This window comes from Carassius auratus, chromosome 20 (genome assembly GCF_003368295.1).
Source record: "Carassius auratus strain Wakin chromosome 20, ASM336829v1, whole genome shotgun sequence".
Lineage (NCBI taxonomy): Eukaryota > Metazoa > Chordata > Actinopteri > Cypriniformes > Cyprinidae > Carassius > Carassius auratus.
In genome coordinates this window covers 17,584,525-17,607,726 of record NC_039262.1, presented here as the reverse complement: position 1 = coordinate 17,607,726, position 23,202 = coordinate 17,584,525, and the positions used below count along the sequence as shown (strand labels likewise).

At 36.8% G+C, this 23,202-nt stretch overlaps 1 protein-coding gene across 5 annotated transcripts in view; it reads right to left on the bottom strand.

The window, feature by feature from the left end:
- LOC113121072 (disabled homolog 1-like) overlaps positions 1-23,202 on the bottom strand; it is a 154,028-nt gene that overhangs the window by 17,578 nt on the left and 113,248 nt on the right. For 3 of the 5 annotated variants that reach the window (XM_026291301.1, XM_026291302.1, XM_026291303.1), the window contains exons 5-12: positions 17,226-17,357; positions 15,808-15,927; positions 14,083-14,121; positions 12,626-12,688; positions 9,896-9,949; positions 4,826-4,888; positions 2,912-2,974; positions 2,414-2,510 (exon numbers count right to left, since the gene is read on the bottom strand). In XM_026291301.1, the coding sequence (XP_026147086.1) occupies positions 2,414-2,510; positions 2,912-2,974; positions 4,826-4,888; positions 9,896-9,949; positions 12,626-12,688; positions 14,083-14,121; positions 15,808-15,927; positions 17,226-17,357 (631 nt within the window). The remainder of the gene's footprint in view (positions 1-2,413; positions 2,511-2,911; positions 2,975-4,825; positions 4,889-9,895; positions 9,950-12,625; positions 12,689-14,082; positions 14,122-15,807; positions 15,928-17,225; positions 17,358-23,202) is intronic. The other 2 variants (XM_026291304.1, XM_026291305.1) reach the window with 2 other exon arrangements.

Below are 23,202 nucleotides of genomic sequence, written 5' to 3'. Positions count from 1 at the left end.
CATTATTTTCGAAATAAATATAATAAATAGCGCAACTCTTACGTTTTATTATATGTTTGGACTATTTATGCTGTAGTTCTTTCTTCTGACTTTACCATCTCCTGTGTGGGTTTGTAGCTCTTTTTAGTTTCTATGATCATCGGTTTCTCTGATTGTTTCCCCAGGTGGGTTTTATTTCCTCATTAGCCCCTGTCTGTTGGCTATATACAGCCCTATGTATGTTTCCGAAGTATATGTGTTTTTTGTTCTCCTGGATTTCGTTCCTGGTTTGGTTTCATTGAACCTGCTATATTTAGATCCATGTTTCCTCTTGCTTGTCTGGATCTCCTTGTTACAATAATACAATTTTGAGCATGATTATTTCTGCACATGCATTACATTCAAGAAACAGCTATTTAGCATTTTCTTGCTACTCCACTAATAGTGCAGCTTGTTATCGTCACTAAAGTTAACAGCATTTTTACTTTTTTCCTCTTCAGTTGATGATGCTAACACCATGTCACTGAGCTGTGCACCTCATGTAGGGATGGGAACAGTTGACACAAGGTAACATGATGGATCTGATGGAAGAGACAGCACAGCACTGGATCCACCCTGTCAACTGTGAAGTGTTCCCATGGAATTGCAGTAACGGTTTTTGGGTTTCTCAAGGACCAGAGTGTGGGATGCCTGGAGAAGTACTATATGTGAATTTAAGAAATGCCATCATTCACTCAGGTAGCAATGGGCCGTCTCATCATAGCAGCACATCCCCGTGATGGGCTGTCATTTTGAGCTATGGATCCACCATTTACAAATAGGATGGAAATATGGACTGCCAAAAGGATGCATGGACAGCAAATTCTGGAGCACATCTCTGGAATCCCGTGGATATGTGAGGATTGGACTACACTAAATGAATTCTTCTTAATAAATACATTTCTAATAAAAGAAAAACTTTTTTAAAGGTTTAAATTCATACCCTATTGTAAATATTGAATAGAAATAGTTGCTATATAGTGATTATTTTCACATACAGCACAGTTCTTATACAGTAGATTTTTAAATAATATCATAATTAAGCAGTGTGCCTTCGTTCAGATGATTCATGTTCCATTAGACATGCCATTTAACACACATGTTCATCCAAAGTGACTTACAATATACTGCCAGCAGGGCCAGACCTCCTAAAACACTCTGGGGGAAAACTCTCACATGAAAAAAGCCAGAATGAGTTCACAAGGGTGAAGAATATTCTCATGCTATCATAACTGAACTGTGAGAATCCCATCAGGACAGGTGTGGTAGAGTCAAGCCTGGTGTTTATGAATTTACAACACAGAGGGGAGTTTGACTGAGGGAAGGAATTGAAGACAGATGGGACAGATGATACACTACTTGATTCCAAACAAATCAATGTTGTAGTGTTAACTGTTTCAGAGGAAGTCAATCTGGCTGGAACAGATGTCCCAGGGAGAGCAAAATCACTGCACAGGGGCTATTTGTTTTTAATAACTGGTTCAGATATCGTGACGTGAGTGTTCTTGTAGAATTTAAAGTGGTAGCACCTGATCAGATCAGAGTTTTACCAGTAAATCATTGTAAAAATGCTTTGGTAAAAACTTGTTAAGATTTAAAGAAATGTCTTAGATTGAACTGAATCCAAATTTAGTGTAATGTTACAGGAAAATGTTTTAAAATGTACACTTTTTGAAAGTGAAAAGGATTTTATTGGCATTTTATGTTGTTAGCATGACAGTGTTTTGTATTTGTGTGCATGATGAAAAAATTAATAAAATAAATGAATTAATATATATATATATATATATATATATATATATATATATATATATATTATATTTATGAAAAGTTATGCTTAATAAATTGATAGAAGCATACATACTAATTTTATCATGTAGCCCTATCCAAACTGAACCAACACTGCACTGATGTTTGTAAAATACACAATCTGTATTGTACAAAGCAGAATAAAGTTAAAGGTGACTTAATATGTAATTTAATTTAAAAGTGAAAATGGTGATGAAAAACTTAACTCTGTCCATTTGTGGTGCAAAAAACCTTGACTAAGTGGACATAAGGGAAAAAATAGCATAATAAAAATGTATGATATGACCCCAGAACAGATGTGCATGTTAAAAAGACATCATGCACTTACAAACACACACCACACACACAAACACAGGTAGGGTAATGCTGTGTCCTCTACAAGGCATTTATCATGCAGATCAGTACAGCAGCCAGTAATGAGAGCATTCATATTCTACAGCAGGAGGACAGGACACCTTATTTACCCGGAACTAGACAGACACATTATTTAATTTGCATTCGCCCCGTTCCATGTCCCCTTTATCGGTTTTCTTGGTATTATTTTCTCCTGTACACACCCATTGTCTGAAAGAGAAATCTGTCCTACCTGAGGGTACAGAGGTGGGGTTGAAGGGGGTGAACAGTTCGGATGGAGTCTGGTGGGCCAGCGTGGGGTCCAGAGTATTAGCCGGAGACGCTGGGGTCTGTAGAAGAGGAAAACCATAGCAGTCTAAAGAGAAAGCTTTAAAAGAAACTACATTTTCTCAATAACTTGCTTAACTGTAAAGTCAGAGTATGTTTGAAAGGGCTTAAAATTCTGTCATCATTTACTCCACCTCAAGCAGTTCCAAACCTGTATGAGTTTCTTTCTTCTGTTGAACACAAAAGAAGATATTTTGAATAATATGGGTAACCAAGCAGTTTATGGTGCCCACAGTATGGAAGAAATAAATACTATCAAAGTAAATGGGGACCATCAACTGTTTGGTAACACACAGTCTTCAAAATATCTTCTTTTGTGCTCGGCAGAATAAAGTCCATACAGGCTTGGAATGATGACAAAAGTTATGTTTCTTATAATATTTTAGCATCTAGAGTCACTCACCGAGGGAGACGTGATATCAGGAGGGGTGGACATGTCTCCAAAAAGCTCTAACTGGTTGATATTCTGCAGATGAAAAAGAGGAACATTTAACAGCTTAAAATGAGACGTGCTTCCCCTCAGCACTCATTGCCATATCAGTCTAACCTTCGCCACAGAATAGTGAACCTACCTTGGGCAAACATTGGTTTGAACAGACAGGTGACTTGAATAATAAATCATAGTGAGTTATGAAATAACTGACAGCAGTTACATAAATGATAGTGGGTTGCCATAAAATGACGCAAAAACACAAAGGATGATAATGATGATTCCTGTACCTACCACAAACCATTTCAGGTGATTTTATTCAAGTACAATCATAATCATTCTATATTTTATGGTAGTTGTTGCTGCTTTCTTGGCCAGGACACTCTTGTAAAAGATATTTTAATCTCAATGAGTTTTTTTTTTTTTTTACCTGGTTAAATAAAGAAATTAAATGAAATTTCATGCCTTTCCATTCAAGACCATGGATTTGCATAAAATCACATGATGAGCTTATTTCTAGGAAGCTAATGAATTAATTTCCTTGGGATATATTCTGTATTCAGGGTTATTTCTGAACAGGGGCATATCAATCCCGCCAGGATTTCACAGGACATTTTCAGATTTGTGTGGCCCAAAATGTCAGAATTTGCTGCACCCGCAAAGATTGTGGTAATATTTGCACATTATTTACAGTATTTTGCAGCAAAAACTGAACTAATCATGATATATACTGATGTAACCAATGGGCGGAGGATTCTTCTTGTTCTTAAAGGCGATGTCCTTTCAAACAAAATCAGGCCAAAACAAAGTCAGTTTGTAGTTTGTTCCTGTTGTTCCAGTAACACTTTACAATAACTTTAATTAATAAATCATTAACAAACTAGCTAGCTAGAAACATGAGATAATATGCATGTTAATATATTATCATTTATTTCTTATTATGCATCATTATAAAAAAAAAAAAAAAAAAAAACAGATCATTATTTAATGTAAATTGAAATGATTACAAATGTCATTCAAGTTTTGACTTAAAAATAAATAATAAAATACAATGGCCAATAAATCTGTTTCTGATCTTTTTTTCGGTTACTGTGTACTTGTTGAGTGTGCTTATCAGAAAACAGAAAAGATATTTTGCTGCTAGCGGGGAGCAGCTGAGCATTTTCTGAGCCGTTTAAAGTGACTGGCGCATGACAGAAAAGCTTTTCTACACTGCTTCTAAAAAGCATCTCGTACATCCATTCGCTTGAGGCCAGACCACAGGGATCTTTCCGAAAATGCAGCTCTCTTTTTTTCACACCCACATCTAAAAAAGGGGTAAAGCACATTCTTTATGAAAGAATAATTGCGCTTTCTTCTTTGACGTTATGCTGGCATTTACAGTCTCAGCTCGTCTGTCTCTAATGATCTAAAAAATTAAAAAAACAGCACACGCAAGAACACGACTATGTGCGTGACCTTTCAAAGCACTGTAAAGTCGTGCGCACATGGTCACACGGGGAGAAGGGCAAGAGGACGTTTTTCCGGTTTATTTATGAACCACACGGTTACCATGAGAACACAATACCCGACCTATTCAACAGGGTCAGACTGGGGTCATCTTATAAGAGCTCTGTCATTTGACTATGAAAAAGAAAGGTCAGGTATGAGTAAGTAGACTACTTCCAGGAGACTAGGTACAAAGCATGAGATGAGGGATTTAGCGGGGCTATAAACTGTTCTTAGCGGGTAGTATGACATTTACTTTCCTGTACTGGGACTCTACTGGAGTCTAGAATGGGCCACAGTGCATTACTTATTACTTATAGCTAGATTACAGCTAGAGGAGTTTTCTAGGACATCGAGGGCGGGAGTGGAGAAACTTCAGCCAATCATTGTCCACCTTACCTGGGTGACCAGCAACAGGTCAGTGTCTAAATCCAAGAGATCGACTTGTTCTTTATGTTTGTTCTGCAATGATAACATGGTGTTAGATGAAAGATGAGATGGGACACAGAAAATACGTTGAAATGAGGTCTGTTTTGGGACGGTGAATGTGAGTAGATGGGATGGATGGTACTTTACCTGTGCAGGTGAGGTTATACCTCACTATTAATTCATGGTTTTTTGCAATTGACCAAATTATCTTTCAAGCGTGCGACAGGTTTGAGCCAAACGCAATGCAAGAACTAACTGTATTTATCTTTGCCAACTCGCATCCCACCCCATAGTCCCAAACTGTAATTGGTGTAAGGCGGAATGAAACTAAAAAAATATTTTTAACCAGCTGCCAGCAGGCTTTAATGGGAAAATAATGTGCTCAAATGGGCGTCTCTTGAGATAACATGGGAAGAGCAAAAGACCATGAACAACAGCTGCTCTTGTCTTATTCTGTGCTGTTCCCGAAAATGCAACACAGGCGAGGATAGGATCTTATATGAAAGGAGAGGATGGGTAGACCATGAAATTGAAAAGAAAACCAAGACCCCTTTCTTCGAACCTGATTTACTTGGTTAACCGGATAAAGTGGTTTCATCCATTTCGACAATTATACTTCCGACTTTATACTTCTTATAAATTTGTATTGTTTATTGGTCAATCACAATGAACATAATATATAATGCATTAACTAACATTAACTAATGGGATCTTGTGTTCTTTTTTAAGGTGCAAAACATTATACAATATAAATGTCATTAAAATGGGGGCGCATTTTAAAATCCCAATTAAATATAATAACAGTATAGTAAATACTAAGTACTGTAAGAAATATTACAACTCTAATAAAAAAAGCATTTTCAGTTTAAAGTGCATGATCTGCAGAAAAGATATCACTCAGGCTTCTTATGTTATGCAAAAGTTATCCGGCTAACCAATTATACCAGAATGAACACTGACAACCAGATATACACATACAATAACTAGACTAACAGAAAAACAAACACATACATGAAAAACATGCAATGCAATCAAGCAAAAGTTGACTCCAGGTCAGTGGATTTGGTTGCAGAAGCAGGTTACACCTGAGATGGTTAAGTCTGAAAGCCTCTCTGAGTTAGCGCATGCTGTTCTGTGTTAGCACTTAGCTTTAAGAATGAAAGGATGAAACAGGAGTCATCGGAGAAAGTTAAGCAGAAATAATCCACTGCTAGTGACAAGTTATATCTGCTTATGTTGTGGGAATGACTGAATGGACAAACATTAAGGACAGCAGATGTGATGTAAAAGAGAGAGAGACCAGTTTTGGATTGTGTAGCGTTCTTCACTTAAAGACCATGATGATCAGTTCAGCTGAAAAACTATTAAATACCTCATGCTTAAAGCTGCGGTAGGTAACTTTTGACGCTCTAGCGGTTAATAAACAGAACTGCTTGCGTCTTGCGGAAGAACATCATAGCCGGAACTACTTATTTCTGTTTATGTCTATGAAGAATCACAAAGGTACTGGGTTACTCCGCCGCGGTATCCCCGAAGCAATCTAAAATAGTCAGAATATAAACACTTATTATAGGTGCACCCTAGTGATTCAGGACAAGCTAAAAACACGGTTAGGAAAATGGATTCATGGTGTACTCGCTTATTATATAAATTTTTCTACATTTTGAACAAAAACAAAGTTACTGACCGCAGCTCTGATTGGTTGTTTCTTAACGGGAGCGATGGATTTCTGCAAATGGCAATAGGACCACTGGGAGGAGCCAGAGGAGCTTGATTTTTTCACAGATTATCTGTCTCATATTCTACTGTCAGGACATAATGACAGGTTTAACAAATATGTAAAAAATATAGTTTTACAAAAGTTACCTCCTGCAGCTTTAAAACATGAGCAGAACAAATTTCAGTGTTCAGAATTACGCAACTATCTACGTTTACAAACAATTTGGGCTCAAATTCGTTCTGCTTGTGTTTCATGAATAAAGGGAACATAGCCATCATATTTTCAGGGGGATGGTGTTTGTCTCACTTTGTTTGATTTTGAAGGTTATTGAGCTGGAACAGCCGTCCTAAGTATTCTGCGGCCAGTAGCTGAATTAAACGGCTGTAATATTACCGGCCCAAGTGATGCCATGAAATCAATCTCTTTACACACCCTTGGGGAACACCATTGAGGATAATGGGAAAGATGACAGTGATGAACTGTGTCAGTCAAAGCGCCCTGCATGCTGCTGACACCTTATTACTGATGGATATCATGAGTGCGGATAACCACCTTCGTATCTGTTATTATAACAAGCTGCCTCTCCTGTGGAAGTGTGACTCACATGATGCATTGCAATTCCATAACTGAAATTACAGTATTTACATTAAACTGTCTCCATGGTAACATTTAGAACAGTGCTGAGGGTAAACATTAGCATTTTATGCAACCGTATGAGTATCTCGCTGATTTTGCCACAATCCATCAGCGTACTTTTCTATCATCGTTATCACTTCAAACGACTATCAATTAACCGTCCCCTCAGAGATAATAATTATCTTCGCAGTGTCCTGTGCACTTTTAGTGCTGCCCATTTCATTATGGACAGAGTGTTAATGTCTTGCGCTCTGACTGATCATATAGCCACAGGCATGAGACCAACTGGGAAGCACAGCTATGAAATTAAATAATACATGGAGAGGTAGAAGAAAAGGGAACAGCACTAATGAGTTATTTAAAGCAATGGTTCAGCATAAATATCATCAACAAATCACATCTTAAGTATCCAGAAATTGGGGAATTCAATAAGAATAAATTGCTTCCACTGATAATGTTGTTTATTTGCACATGCTTTGTTTCAGTGCAAAGGAAATATACAAATTAATAAGCAAACATGGCCAAAATGTATTCTTAATGTAGTCTGCATGATAGTTTTGCAAATTTCTGTTGTGAAGGATGCAAAACAAAAGAAAAGAAAACCAGACAACAAAAGATATCAAACAGATAAAACAGAATAATAAAAAAAACTAAACATAAAAACACAACACCAAACAAGACAAAACCAAACAGTATAAAAACTGAAAAAAAAAAAAAAAATGCAAGACAAAAAAAAAAAAAAAAAAACAGAATAAGACAAAATAAATCATAAAACAACAGAAAAACGCAACAGAAACCAAACCAAACAGAACAAAACAAAAGAAAAAACAAGACAATACAAAGAAATCAAGCAGAATAAAATAAAACAAAACAAAACAAACAAACAAAAACAGCAACAACACAAAACAAGACAAAACAGAGTAACAAAAAAAAAACACACACAAAAAAAAAACCACATAATTAAAACAAACAAAAAATGATATGCAAAACATATGCAGAAAATTTATTCAAATGTATGTGCAGATGCACAATACAAAACAGCCTAACAGATTTACAGCCTAACGGTTCAAAAGCCAATTCTGTAGAGCTGAGGGAGTTATTTTATGAGTTGAAGCTGTGTAGATTTTGCTTAAGACAGGAATGAAAAAGCTAGGAAAGGCAGGATCAAAAGGCCAGACGACTTCGATTGAAATAGGAGAGAGGAAGGCGGCTGAACATGTGAGCGAGGAAGAGAGAAAAGACTGAGTAGGTGTTTGAAAACATGATGGAAGAGGCCAGAGGAAGAGATGCCAGACAATGGCACAAGGTGATATGACGGCTGAGATGAGGAAAATTCAACTGAAACATTGTTTTCCAGGTCTGGAGAGACCTAAACAACTGAATACTGTGGACAGACTCAACCAACTTCAGGGACTTTACCAGGGTTGTATGTGTTGTGATGGTGGCTGTGGGGGGGGTTTGGGCATTTAGCTAAGACTGAATGAACAGAGCAGCTATAACACAAGAGAGGTACAGACAGCAGAGACACTGGCCAGAACATGAAAAGATCAGCCATTATTACATATCAGAGTGTAATGCTGAGCCCTAGATGCCGGACAAAGAATCATCCACCATTTAAAGAGAGAGAGCAAAATTCCATGCATGAGATTCAGAATAATTTTTTTTTGCCATCTCTTCATTTAAATGACTTTATCAGTCAACCCATTTAAACTACTCAGACTTAAAAAACATATTGTAGATCATGCATGATTTATATGCATTCATGGTATGGCATTGAAGGAAAAGTTCACCAAAAAAGTTCTAAAGTTCTGTCCTGTTTTTTCAAACTTTTATGACTTTAATTCTTCAATGGGACAATATACATACATTCTATGTTCTAGTTGCTCTTTTCAATATAAATATCTTATTGAAGTACATATTGCAAGAAAATACTATTCTAGTTTTTCTACTTCAAAATACTTCTATTTGCAGTTTCTTTTTAATTCTTGTTTACAAGCAATTTCTGAGGGAAAATTGATTCTGTACTATTTTTTTTGTTTCACTGTTTGCCTTGTGTTCAATATCCAGGGCTTTTAGTAAATAATGACTTACATTATTGCCTGTTTGCCACATAAAACTATCATGTGATATTGAGTATGAACCATTTCAGGGTGCTTTTATGTTGTTTTCAATGCTTGAAAGCATCAGACTCATTGACAGTCATTGCTATTGCATGAAAAAGAGTGAGTACATTCTTTAAATTCTCAGTATTTCATGGAAGAAATACCATTATACAGATCTAGAATAATATAAAGGTAAGTATGAGTTTTCAGTTTAGGTGAACTATCCCTATCCCCTCATGAATGCACCAGTTGTCCTTATCATGGGGTGAAGAGAAGCGTACATCATGCAAAACCGACCAATCACGTAATGTCCACCACCCAAACTACATTCACAAAGAAAACGATCAGCCATAAAGAATCAAACAAACATATACACAACCAGCCAAAAACACACAAACACCAGAAGAAAATTAAGAGTGCACAGTCTATGTGATTTACTGTAAGCTGGGGTATGAGTGCTGCTGAACTCCTCACAAGACTCGAGACAGGGAGAGGGACATGCTTAATGCGTGCGGTATTGAAAGGTTTGCCAGACAGAGGCACAGGAGAGTCACATAAACAAACACACACAGGTCCACTCACTGGATGTCGCTTTGGGACGTCATAAACTCCCTCCTTTTGTTGGCTGGTAGGGACCTGGTGTGGACAGGGAGCCCAGCCAAATGCATAGTTAACATGACAAGTTACCAATAGTTCAGATTTCAGCAGGAGATTTAACAAGGTCAATGCAGAATGCATGCTTCCTGGGGAGCAAAATGAGTCAATGTCTATGTTCGATATGTTGCATTTTAATTACTGCAATAATGACATGGAATATGCAGAATAATAGAGTTTGAGTTTTTAAATACTTTAGATAGTAAAAAAAAAACTATATTTTATTTTATTTTATTTTATGATTTTTCAATTTATATAACCTGGTACCATAATCTTCATCTTCACAATACACAGTTAGTAAAGATGCAGATCCTTTCATTCTCTGTTATTTCCATGTCTTCTCTTTCTCTAATTTGCCTTTGTTCTTAATTTCCTTCTTGCTGAGAGACTGATTGCCGCTGTGTTTTTATTTGATCGTACACTTGAAGTGATCTTTCCATTTCTTTTATTCAAAGATCACACAGTGACAGCGATGATTAATCATTCTCACTCTTTCATTTGGAGAAAGGGCAGAGAAGAGACCTGCTGCTTCCTTTCAGAGCAGCATACTTTCTCTATGCAGACCTTGGAAAGCTCCCTACACTCAGCATCAATCCCTCAGTCATGCTATGCAAACTTTGCTAGAGCCAAAACCACTCGGGATCCAAGGGACCCGCTGGAGGTCAAGGTTACGTTGGCTGCATACTGTTAGCTTTGGTTAAGGAACTTATCTAGCTAAAATATGCTGTATTGTGTTGTTTTATGAGGTTGGATAGAGATTATTATTATTATATATATATATATATATATATATATATATATATATATATTTTTTTTTTTTTTTTTTTTTTTACCCTATACCTTCTTATCCATAATTTATTGCTTCAATGTATGCTATTTATATACATTTAGTCTTAAGTGTGGAAATCTAGAGAACACACATCTTCTTGTGTTCATTTAGGTTTTCCTATTTCATATTCCTATCTCTTCTGTTAGCAAAGATCAGAAGTGATGTTCACGCAGATTCAATCTGACTGGGCCAATCTGTTTTTTGATGCGATCAGGTGTTAGCTGATCCTTTTTTTAATGATGTGACAGCAAGCAGATGTCTCTTTCATGCTCGCGAGTTTCCAATGTCTGTCCTGATGTCAGCAACAAGTGCAGGAGTTTGTGAAGTGTCAGGTTAGTGCTCGAGAGCCGTGCACGCATTTGAATGGTTAGACGGTATAATCAATCCCTAATGGTGTTTCAAGCTTTCAAAGAGCTCCTAAACTGACAGTGACGTTAAGTCAGATACGTATAAAGTTGTGGAGGAGACAGACTGGCAAAGTGTTGGGGGCACTGATGTGTTTATTGTTTTGCTTGGCAGTGTTTCTTTTCGACTCAAGCCACAGGTGACAAAACAAAGCAGCACCTGAGGATACGACACCTGCTGTTGTCTTGGTCATGGCACTCGGAGCACGAAACATTGCTGGGTGTAAATCTTTGAAAGGGCCGTCACGCTGAATTAGTGTGGCTTGGTGTAGCACTCTGTTCTAATTCACAGGTGGGACTCTGGCAGCTACACAGTGGAGCTGTCAGCAGCTGCACCATCAAAACCTGGGATTCTTCTAAAGAAGAATGGAGGTTTATTTAGAGGCTCCCTATTGGCTGTTTGGCACAAAAACCTCGGTTGGTCCTTGATAGCTTTTAATGATAAGTCTATGCTTGATGTATCAGGTTTATCAAATTGATAGATTGTATTGTGCAGTGGACAACAACCAATTTCAATGCTCTCTAAATAAATTAAAACTATTTCAATCTTTCTGCCTCAAAATTTGAAGTTTAATTCAATCTGTTGCTTGCTTGGTTTATTTGTTTATTTATGTTTTATACATTTTCTAGCTATCTCTGTGTTATAGTTGTCCAAGAAAATCCTACACCTGCACTTTTTTATTTGATATATATATATATATAGGATTCTTTCAAGGAAGGGAGTGATCTGAAAAACACAATTGACACAATTTAACACAATTTAAAATATTAATTAGATGACAATCCTTTTTATAATAATAATAAAAAAGTATTTATGAGTTTAATTTGAGAGTGAACTTCTTGAATGAAATTTCATTCATTCATCCATCCATTCTTTATTTCTTTCTTTATTTACTTTTGTTTGTTTACTTGCTTGCTTGTTTGTTTATGCAGTTTGGGCAGAACTTTTAAAATAAATATTTTATATTATTATTATGAATTATTATTATTATTATTAATATATTATATTATTACCATATATTATATTGAAATATTATTCAATATATTATAACATAATTATTACATTATAGTAGTTTATTAATTTATTATCTTTTTTTATTTAATTAGACAATTTCCATACTTCTTTTCAACATTTTTTTATGTATATTTCAAACTTGAAAATAATAAATCGCTCTTTTAGAGCTTAGAAACTTCCAGAAATGCTGTCACATTTTTAAATACCCCATTTTAAATACTTTCATCTAGACATTTGCTACTCTGAACTGTTTATTTTGTTCTCTACTATATTAATAAAAAGCAAAATTGCTTTAAGTGTTGAATGTGTATTGTAGTTTTCATTGCACATGAATATTGAAATGTCCGATTAAGCAATTATCAGTTAAAAGGCACCATTTTTTAGAACATTATTATGATTTGGTAGTGTACCTGATATATGCTCTCCTCTGATTGGTCACGGATGGGCTCGTGTCCCGCCTCAAATACAATGTACTACAACATCGGCAGCAGAGGAAGATAAAAAGGCAAAGGGACAGAGATAAAGTGAGTGTGAAAAGAAAAAAGAAAAGAGAAAAGGAAGAAGACTGATTGATCACACAGAATCAACAGCGGCCCCAGGAGCAGCGCAGTGACCCTCACAACAATGAGGGACTAAACCAAGCTGTGACATGCTTACCATCTTGACCTTTAGCAACATGCACTGGCCTAGCAAAGCGTTCCGATCACTTTAGTTTATCTTTCACTGCAACTACAACTTCAATGCAGTGAATAGCATTCGCTCTCTACAGCTTAGTATCAAATAAGAGTCTTTTCGGAGAGAAGGATTACAAGATGTTCTTTCTGACCTACACCTCATGCATATATACTAGGCTTTAAAATTTTGATCATCCGAATTTTTTTCCCTCTAAATCCGTACCCATTTCTGTACCTGCAAACGGGGTGATGGAATGGATTTTGCAACATTAAAGTGAAATAAATCACAGTGTATAACATAATGCTGCATGTTTCTTTAATGAGGCGTGCTAATGTTAGCTTAGCATGGGAAAAACAAAACTTTCCCAGCTGAGCCACTGAGCTTTCAAGACTATTTTTGAATCTATTCTGGAACCTATATCTGTGATTTTTTCCTCTGTAACCTATTGACAAAAGGTATTTTGTCGACTAGCATTCAAGCTAATCGCTAACTCCTGTCCTTTCAAGGCCGCATCTATGTTAATGGCAGAATTGTGTATATTTTCTGTGACATTAGATCTAATGGCATAGCCGTTCCCATTTACAAGCTACTGTCGCCATTGGCTAATTCATTTTGTTACACAGTTAGCCACTGGCTAATTCTTCTCCTCTCTAGCCCTCTTAACAGCAAATTGATAATGCTTATCAGGTCTGCACTCCTCCTAGTAATGATTTCATCTTAAGTTAACTGCTAGGCCTAGGAGCAACGTTTCTCATTTCTCTGCTACTAATGGCTAATGGACATCCAGTTTTGCTATTTAAAGATACACTCTAGTCATACACATTATCTTCCATAGGATACAAGGCTATTTCATTCACATTATGATGCACAACGGACAATATGGAAAGGCAATGTAATGCATGTAAACACACTCACACACACACATAGCCCAGATGTGTTAAAGCTGTCTGTTTTCAGTGCAAGATTAAAGAGGCTCCCAGAAATGCTACTCCTTCACCCAGTTTATGAAAAGCAAAAGTTAACAACACATTACAGCAATGATTCACAGTTTATTTCTATATCCATCTATATCTAATATAGGAGGAGTGAGAGAAGAGCAGAGAAAATGAAATAGAATTACTTATTTCTGTTAATGAGATTAAACGTATACTATTAAGCAATGAGTAACGATTTATTTCAATTGATTTATTACCTGATACACGGGATCCTCCACATCTTCCTCCAAAATGGTCTGCAGGAGCGATTGCACAGAGAGGGGGTGATGGGAGGAAGGAGAGTAGAGATAGAGGGAAACAGGAGAGGAGATGACGGCGAGAAAAAGCGGCCAATTTTTGGTCATTCATGTAAAAACAGATCAAAAGCATTTTTGACATCAGGCAGTGAAAATAGGAACAGAAGTGTAGCAAGCACAGGCCAAAAGCTATGATTTTGTCTGTATTGAAATAGCAGTGTGAAGGAAATCACCCCGCAGATATGCACCTGAGAGTCAACGGACAGAGAAAAGGAAGTGGAAAGAGCTGCCAAGCACTTGGTGCGCAATATACAATTTTGCCTTAGTTTTTCTCTCTGAAATAAATTTCGGCAATCGGAAAAGGTTTTTTGCATTGTTACTGGTCCTACAATGCCTATTAAATGTGTGTGTATATATATATATATATATATATATATATATATATATATATTAGGGCTGTCAAAAATAGCACGTTAACGACGTTAATTAGTTGTTTGTTGTTAATTATGTCAAATTTTTTAAGGAAAGTCTCGTCGATCTGTGAATTCTCAAGATAGTAAAAAACAGCGGCGAGCGCCGCGACGAAAACACAGAAGAAGCTTAAGGTTTTACCCCAGTTACTCTCAAATAAATTCATGCCAAGCTCGATAAACAGAGATGACTTTGGTAGTTGATATGCTGGACCTTCTTCCTGTTATAGCGTCCTGTGTTTCACATTGTGCATGCGCAGAACGCATAGATGCAATGCAGCGAAAATTACAGCTGTTTGGGAAAGCATATGCATTTTTACTTGGTTTTACTCTCACTTGAAGCCTTCAGAACGTCAAAATATCGATCCTAAAGTATTGTGGCAGAGCAAATGGACACCTCCCAAAAAGAGTGCCCAGAGTGCTGCTTATGTGATGGTGGCGCATGTTTGTGTTTCTGAGTTAATTCTTTCTAGTTTCTCTATGCATAATTTCATAGATATATTTAACCACTGGTTCACCTAAAACTCTTACACTATCTGTAGTTAAATGGCATGGTTTGATATAGTGCTCAGGTAAATTTGATCTAAGTAAATGTTAAACTTTTGAAATTCAGAAAAAAAGAACCACATATTGATGAATCAATACATGAAAATGATGTATCTGTGTCCTGTTATTTATCTTTTGGTATGCATTTCAGAAAAAAAAAATGGTTAGGATTCAGGTGTAATTGCAAATAGTGATTAATCATGATTAATCCACTGAAAATTCTGATTATTTGATTAAAAATATTTATATTTTGCATAATATACATATGATAATAAATTGTAACGGTTTACAAAATAAAAATATCAGCCATAATCAAAAAATGTATCATAAAATAATATTCAAAATAATATGAATTCATATATATATAAGAAAAAGAAAAAAAGGAAAGAAAAAACCTTCATACATCAGGCCTTATCTAAATGTAATTACGCTATTCTCTGATATAAATAATAAATAAGCCCTCATAGAAATGTGTTGTTTTCTGTAGTTCCATCCTTTTATATCATATTTCATCATTCCCTTTTGAGCTTGATGTTGTTTTCTTTTACACTGCTCTCATTCGCCCGATGACGTATATGCCGTCATATTTATGACCAAGGATTACAAACTGTAAATTCTCTTTGGGGTTTTGAGTATATCTGAGTGTAAAGGTTTTGTGCGTGTGTGTTACCTGATAAACAGCTTGTTCGCACTGCTTATCCTTCTGAGCTTTCTTCTCGATTTCTTCCCTCTGCTTTATCTCATAAATCAGCTGGAAAAGGTCACGGAGGTCAAGGATCACAGGCTCAGCCTGGGAACACATGCAGAAACACAGGCAGAGAGACACAGATTTATAGAGACAAAGAGGAAGAAGTGACACGATCTTCTCAACAAGGGTCCATTCTGAAGAGCCGCTGCATTGTCTGCACATTTCTTCAAGGCAATTCAGAGCAAAAGTATCTTGGAAAAGACATAACGAGGACCTCTTAACCTCTGCTTCGGCTGCTCTTAAATCTGCCAGATGAGAGGTGACAGAACAAAGTGCTTTCCATTTGAAAGGGCTGGGTGAGATCAAACCTTACTCTTTGTAGTTAGCATCAAAGCTCCATGTTAACATTAAAAATGCATCTCCTGACTAGCACAGTCTAAATGTCAATAATATCTCAATAAATACATGGATGACAATCTGAAGCTAATGAAAAGCATTGTAAGCAGAAAGAAAGAAAGAAGGAAAGAAAGAAAGAAAGAAAGAAAGAAAGAAAGAAAGAAAGAGAAGAGCATGAAATGAAACTTTTTTTTACAGTTTTTATCACTTATCTGTTGTATATAATAGTATTTATATGTTGGATATTACATTTTAATAATTGGAATAAAATGGCTCAAAGCCATTTATGTTTACAAGATACAATTAAATATCAAATTGGACAAAGTAAACGCTTGATTGGTAATTAAACACAGCACAAATATTAGAAAATACTTTATTAGGAGTAACTTTGTTGACTGCGGTGGAAATAATTCAAACATAGAGGAATAAAATAAAATAAAATAAAATAAAATAATCTGTTAGTTTGAATTAACCCCTGTAACATAAACCATTAATAGATGGACAACAGAAATAAAATAAAATAAAATAATTATTTGTTTTAATTAGCCCCTGTAAGATAAAACATTAATTGCGGAACACCAGAAAAGAAAAAAAAAAAGTGAGTGAAAGCAGTTTTTTTTGGTGGGATGGAGCACAAGCGCAGGAGCATGCTGCCATTCCTTTATCTTTATGTGTTTACTGAGTCACTTGAAGTTCAGAGCAAGACAGTGATGGATGTGGGGAGAGAGGACAGCAGATACTCATCGACCCGGCATGGAAATCGATTGAGCAACTGCCACAGAACCGCAGCACTGCAGACTAGAGCAATGCAACAACAAAGAACAGTAGCAGAAACAAATACAGAAACCTATTCAAGACAGACACACAGAGATCAAGCCTTTCCAGAGGAGCAGAATCTGGCATAGTAAAAAATCTACTCGCAGTTCTGAAATATACTTGTGGATGTATAGTGTACAATCAACACACACACATACACAGTTTAATTTTCAGGTGTGAGTACTTACAGACTGAGCCGTTTTGATGGCCACAAACCGATGGTTTCCCTCTTTCCCACATACATAACCAAAGGCTCGATGGTCTGTGATATCCTTTGCAATGTAGGAAATCTCATGAACTGCATGGTGGTGCTGAAGAACCTGTGGATAAAAACAAAACACATGTGAGTAACTCTACACTACACTAGAAAGTCAGATTGCTTGGTGGCCATCTTGGAAACAAAATCAGGCTGTTGTTTTCTTTGTAGGTAACTGGAATGTAAGTATAGCTCCTATGTACTTCAATAAGGAGAGACTGTAATAAAGAAAAGGACAACAAAATACAATAAGCCAATCTGAAAATAATAGTATTTTTAATAAAAACATATGGAGGAAAAAACCTGCAAAAACAATAAATTAGTAAATACAGATTATATATACATAAATGTGTGTATAAATGCACTTAATCTTGTTTAAATGTGTATATAAATGATTAAACATGATGAAAGTAGCCAAATAAATGAAATTAATTGGTTGGCAAATTGAAAATGTTTATGGAAATCTTTTAATCCCTAATTTATTTCTGAATGTAGTTTCACAATTACTTTTCCTATGCAAAATATGCTAATGAGAGGGTGTCAATCATGGACTTGGTCGGTCATGTCATAGTTAGGGGCATGGCTTTCCCTCTGACAGGAAATGCTTGGTGGCTTGCTCTGACAGGAAGGGTCTAATCTTCCTAATATTGTATAAGGCAAATCTGCAGGACCAGGTCGTTGTAGCAATATGGTCTGTGAAGCTTAACTGATGATCCATCACAACTCCTAGGTTTCTGGTTGTCCTGGAAGGAGTTATTGTTGACGAACCCAGCTATCAGCATAGCAGTGATATGAAGAGCCATGCTTCTGAATGACAGATTCTAATGATGTTGTGTAGATGGAGAAGAAAAGGGGTCCAAGTACTGAGCCTTGAGGAACCCCAGTAGCAAGTTTTTGTGAATTAGAAACATCACCCCCTCCCCCAAGACACACTGAAGGATCTATTGGAGAGGTAGGACTTAAACCACAGGAGTGCGGTTCCAGAGATGCCCATCTTTCTGAGGGTGGACAGGAGAATATGGTGATTAACGGTGTCAAAAGCAGCAGAAAGGTCCAGTAAGAGGAGTACTGAGGATTTTGAAGCTGCTCTTGCCAGTCGTAGGGCTTCAGTAAATGAGAGCAGGGCAGTCTCAGTTGAGTGGCCACTTTTGAAGCCAGATTGGTTCCTGTTCAGGAGGTTGTTCTGTACAAGGAACATAGAGAGCTGGTTGAACACAGCTCACTCAAGTGTCTTTGCAATGAATGGAAGAAGGGATACCGGTCAGTAGTTTTCTAGAAGCGCTAGATTTAGAGATGGTTTCTTAAGCAGTGGGCTTACCCGGGCCTGCTTATATGCTGAGGAATATGTTGGAATATGAGTGAAGAGAGGAATTGATAATGTGAGTAAGTGAAGGTATGACTGAAGAAGAGATTGCCTGAAGGAGGTGAGTGAGGATCAGATCAAGTGGACAAGTAGTAGGATGATTTGACAGGACACGTTTAGAAACGTCCATCTCTGAGAGTGGAGAGAAGGAGGAGAGAGAGTGTGCATTGGTCATTGTGAAGTTATCTTCAGTCTGTGGTGTGGAGAATTGGTCACTGATGGTTCTCGTCTTATTTGTGAAGAAAACTGCAATGTCGTCAGCTGTAAGAGTCGATGGAGGAGGAGGTGGAGATGGATTAAGAAGAGAAGTAAAAGTTTTTGAAGAGTGTCCGAGCATCACAACAGCTGTTAATTTTGTTGTGGTAGTAGGATGTTTTAGCCGTGAAGACATTTGCAGAGAAGGAAGAGAGGAGAGACTGATACACACTGAGGTCGGTAGAGTTTCTTGATCTATGCCATTTCCTCTCTGCAGCCCTGAGTTTAGAGCGATGTTCACAGAGAACCTCGGACAGCCAGCGGGCAGAACAGGTGGTGCGTGCTGGTCTAGACGACATTGGGCAAAAGTTGTCTATGCAAGAGATTAGAGTGGAGCAAAGAGTGTCTGTAGCGCTGCTCGTGTCCAGAGCTGAAAGCAGAGAATGAAAGAAGCGAGGATGAAACCACAGAAGATAGGCGAGATGGAGAGAGTGAGCGTAGGTTCTGACGAAAGGTGACCTCCGTTGGAGTGTGTGCCGCTTCAGGAGTAAGTGCGGGGTTAGCAGTAATGAGGAAGTGGTCTGAGGTGTGCAGTGGAACAACTGAAGAGTTGTCCATGGAGCAACAGCTCGTTTAGATGAGGTCCAGTTGGTTGCCTGATTTGTGAGTCGCTGTAGTAGACACTCGCTTGAGATCAAATGAGGCGAGCAGAGTGTTGAAGTCAGCAGCCTGGGGTTTATCTAGGTGGATGTTGAATCCACCAAGCAGTACCAGAGGAGTACCATCTTCAGGAAAGTTTGATAGCAGCACATCCAACTCCTCCAAGAAAATTCCCAATTGACCTGGGGGATGATAAATGACCCCAATGTGGATTTTAACAGGGTAGGTTACAGTAATGGCATGTGATTCAAATGAACTGTTACCTGTAGGTGATGGTTAAATATCAAATTTCCATTCTTTTGATATAAGGAGACCAGTACCTCCACCCCTCCCAGTCATACGAGGAGTGTGGGAAGAAGTGAAATTAGTGGAGAGGGCTGCGGGAGTGGTAGTGTCTTCAGGTTTATTACAAATTGACCTATTTTTCTTTATTTTATATTTTATTTTATCTTACTGTTTAAAATGTATTTTAACTGACATTTTTATTTTATTCTATTCCATCTTGCGCTTACATTTTATTTTACTTTTAATTTATTTTATTCTTTATTTTATTTAATATTAAATATTATCATTTACATTTAAACTCCAAACACCCCTTTTCTCTGACAGCAACAAAGTTATGTTTAGACACTGATTTTTGTTATTTGAGTTCAAACTCCATGCCAACCCTATTTTTAAAAAGTCTCAAGCTTGATTTTTACTTTGATTTTTGAGTTTTGCAGCTGACACCAGTCAAACCAACCAAACAGTCAACTGAACCCAGCTGTGTACCAAAAGCTCTAGTTTGAAAGCAGTTACATCCAAACACCAACTTAAACCTCCAAATCCAAGCACAGGTACAAAGACCTTCAGAAATGGCCTTCAAACACTGAACAGACATTTAAATGAAGGGGGACATTTACCCAGAGAGGGGACCGGAGGACAGAAAATAGGTCAAAAGCTCAGAGCAATTCGTCCTCCGGGATGATGGCTGAAACACTGGGGTCTCGGCACTAGTGTCAGCCTCCTGCCGCTGAAGAGCAATCATCTGCTGAAATCTACTGCAAGTGGCAATCTTCCCCTCACCACCACTTCATCTAGAGTCATTAAAACATCACTAACACAATACACACGCCGCTCGCACAGGGAGAAGGAGAGATGCACTCCCATGGGCCCAGCAGTTAACTCCAGAGTTGCAACAGTGGATGACATCTTATGACAACCCATCTGACTGTGAGGTGCTATTTTCCCTGCTGAAATATCAAGTGTTGTCAGTGACGTGCTAAACAAACTTTGAGAAGGAGGGTTCCTTTGTTTAAAACTTCTGAATGAGGTTAATGTGCAGCTTTCATTATCAAACTAATCATGTCATGTGCCCACGCAAAACTGAATGATTTCACACAAGATGATTTTCATTTCAGAGGTGTGACAGCTCTTGTGAAAACGAAGTACAGTATACTTTTAAAAAAGAGCATTTACTGCAGAAAGAATATATGGAATTAAATTTTTCTGGACCCTTAATTGAACCTTCGCAAAAAACATAATTGGTCGGATTGCCTGTCAGTCAAACTCCTGGCGAAGGGTCGATTGCATGTTATATAAAATCACAGCAAATTAAAATATATTATAGTTTAAATTTATAATAAATGTAATTAGTTGAACTTAAGTAGGATTTAATTACATGTGTGATTTCATAATTCCTCTTATTGATATATACTGTCCAATGTACACACAAGCATTTATGGTAAAGTAAAATATATTTATTGCAATTTGTTGGTTACAATTAGTTATTTACATGTATTTGTAATTACACAACTGTAATAAAGTTAACACATAACACTAGCGTTAAAATAATAAAGTATTAGTCAACACAAAAATATGTATACTATAAAGTATGACAAAAGATGATGAAAACAATGATTTAAAATATATTTAAGGGTAAAACTTTAATTGGACAGTGTAATGTACGTGATTGTGTTGAGAAACAGACGTGAAAGTGTACTGTCTTTACATAGTGGCCTTTTATTTACATATTATTATATGATCTGCAAATGCATGGTTTTTAAATATGTTTTAAAATTTGAAGTACACTAAAAGTGCACATTCAATCATTTAAGTACACTACTTCTTTCACAGGGGAGTAGCTTAGCAATTTCCAAGCAGCATTTAGTTGATTTTAGAAGATTTGTTTGCACGCTGGAATGAATTGGCTGAAAAAAAAAAAAAAAAAAACTGATTTATTTAATCCCCTGTGATAGACTATCTTTCATCAACACCATCTCACACTTTTTACCTTTTTGATTTCAGATACACTTATTTTACACAAAAAGAAATTCCCTTTCATTCATAATGTAACTTGAAAGAAAATTTCCTGCTTCCCAGCGAACAAATTGCTTGTTTTCCAAGAATGCTGCTTGTAATACAAAATGAAACAGTCCCACTAACTGCAGACTTTAATCTTTCAAGTGCTTTTCTGGGTTTTAGAGGCAAAATCTTCAACACATAAATGCATTTTCGTTCCTTCTGGGCAGTTTAAAATTGGAAGCATAGCAAATCCTTGAAAGATTAATTACTTGTGTGCCTGTTCAATGCCAGCCTTCCTCTAACTAGTTCACAGAATGGAATGTTTGCCGCGAGCTGGCGTAGCGAGTCCTGTGTTATCACAGCACACGAGCCGCTTTCCATCATAATGACCCATAATCTGCAGGTCATTCGCACACGTAAGAACTGGCGCTCAATAATACACGCGGCACTGCACGGTGACGCTTCATCAGAGCAGCATGTTTCAGATTGGTTCCTTTTGTGGCTTCCATTCATTCCTTTCTTTCATTCAAATCATCACAGCGGCCCTACGACCTCTGAAGGCATGCTGGTGCAATGATAATGACACTGTTACCACGGTGATGATACACTGAGCATCACACTTCAAGACCTTTGAGCTACCGAGGTCAGAAAGAGGACACTGCTCTTAAACCTAATGAGCTGTCTACTTAGCTATTAGCATTTTAAGACATCATGTACATGCTCTTTATGTGAAGGCTGTTCACTGTTATGTTGCCTTTCAAGGTACAACATTCTGGACAAAGCATTAACTCCAATAAAGTACATTAGTGGCCACTCACTTTTTCAGTGGCAATGGTTCTGGATACATTTATGTTTTTTTTATTTTATTTTTATTATTATTATTATTATTATTATTATCGTTTTTCCCCAAAGGGGACTTTTTAAAAGTCTTTGTTAAAAGACATGAACAAAGCCAACCTGGAACAAGGTAAATCACTATTATTATATGCTATCAAATGAAACATAAATAAAAAAAAAAAGATTGAGAAAAACATTATTGTATTAAAATATGTCACTTTTATTGGAAAACAAAAACAAAAAACAACCTATTTAACAATAAAATAATATTGCATTATTTCATTGGAGTGGGCGGAGCTAAAGAGCTAATTTGGTGCACTTTGCGAATGATTGGTGGAATTATCTGTACATTATAACGGGCAATGTAGTTTTCTCCAAACATTTTGCTGTTAAACATCTATTTAAAAAAATATATATATATGTATAATTATTGTGAAAAGATGGCTTTAAAAAAGCATATACATTGATTAAGAACCTCAGAGATCACAGAAGTTCTGTCTTAAAAGCGTTAAACATGATGACAGTTTCAACAAAAGCACATATTGTCAATTAATAACCTTACAGCTTACAA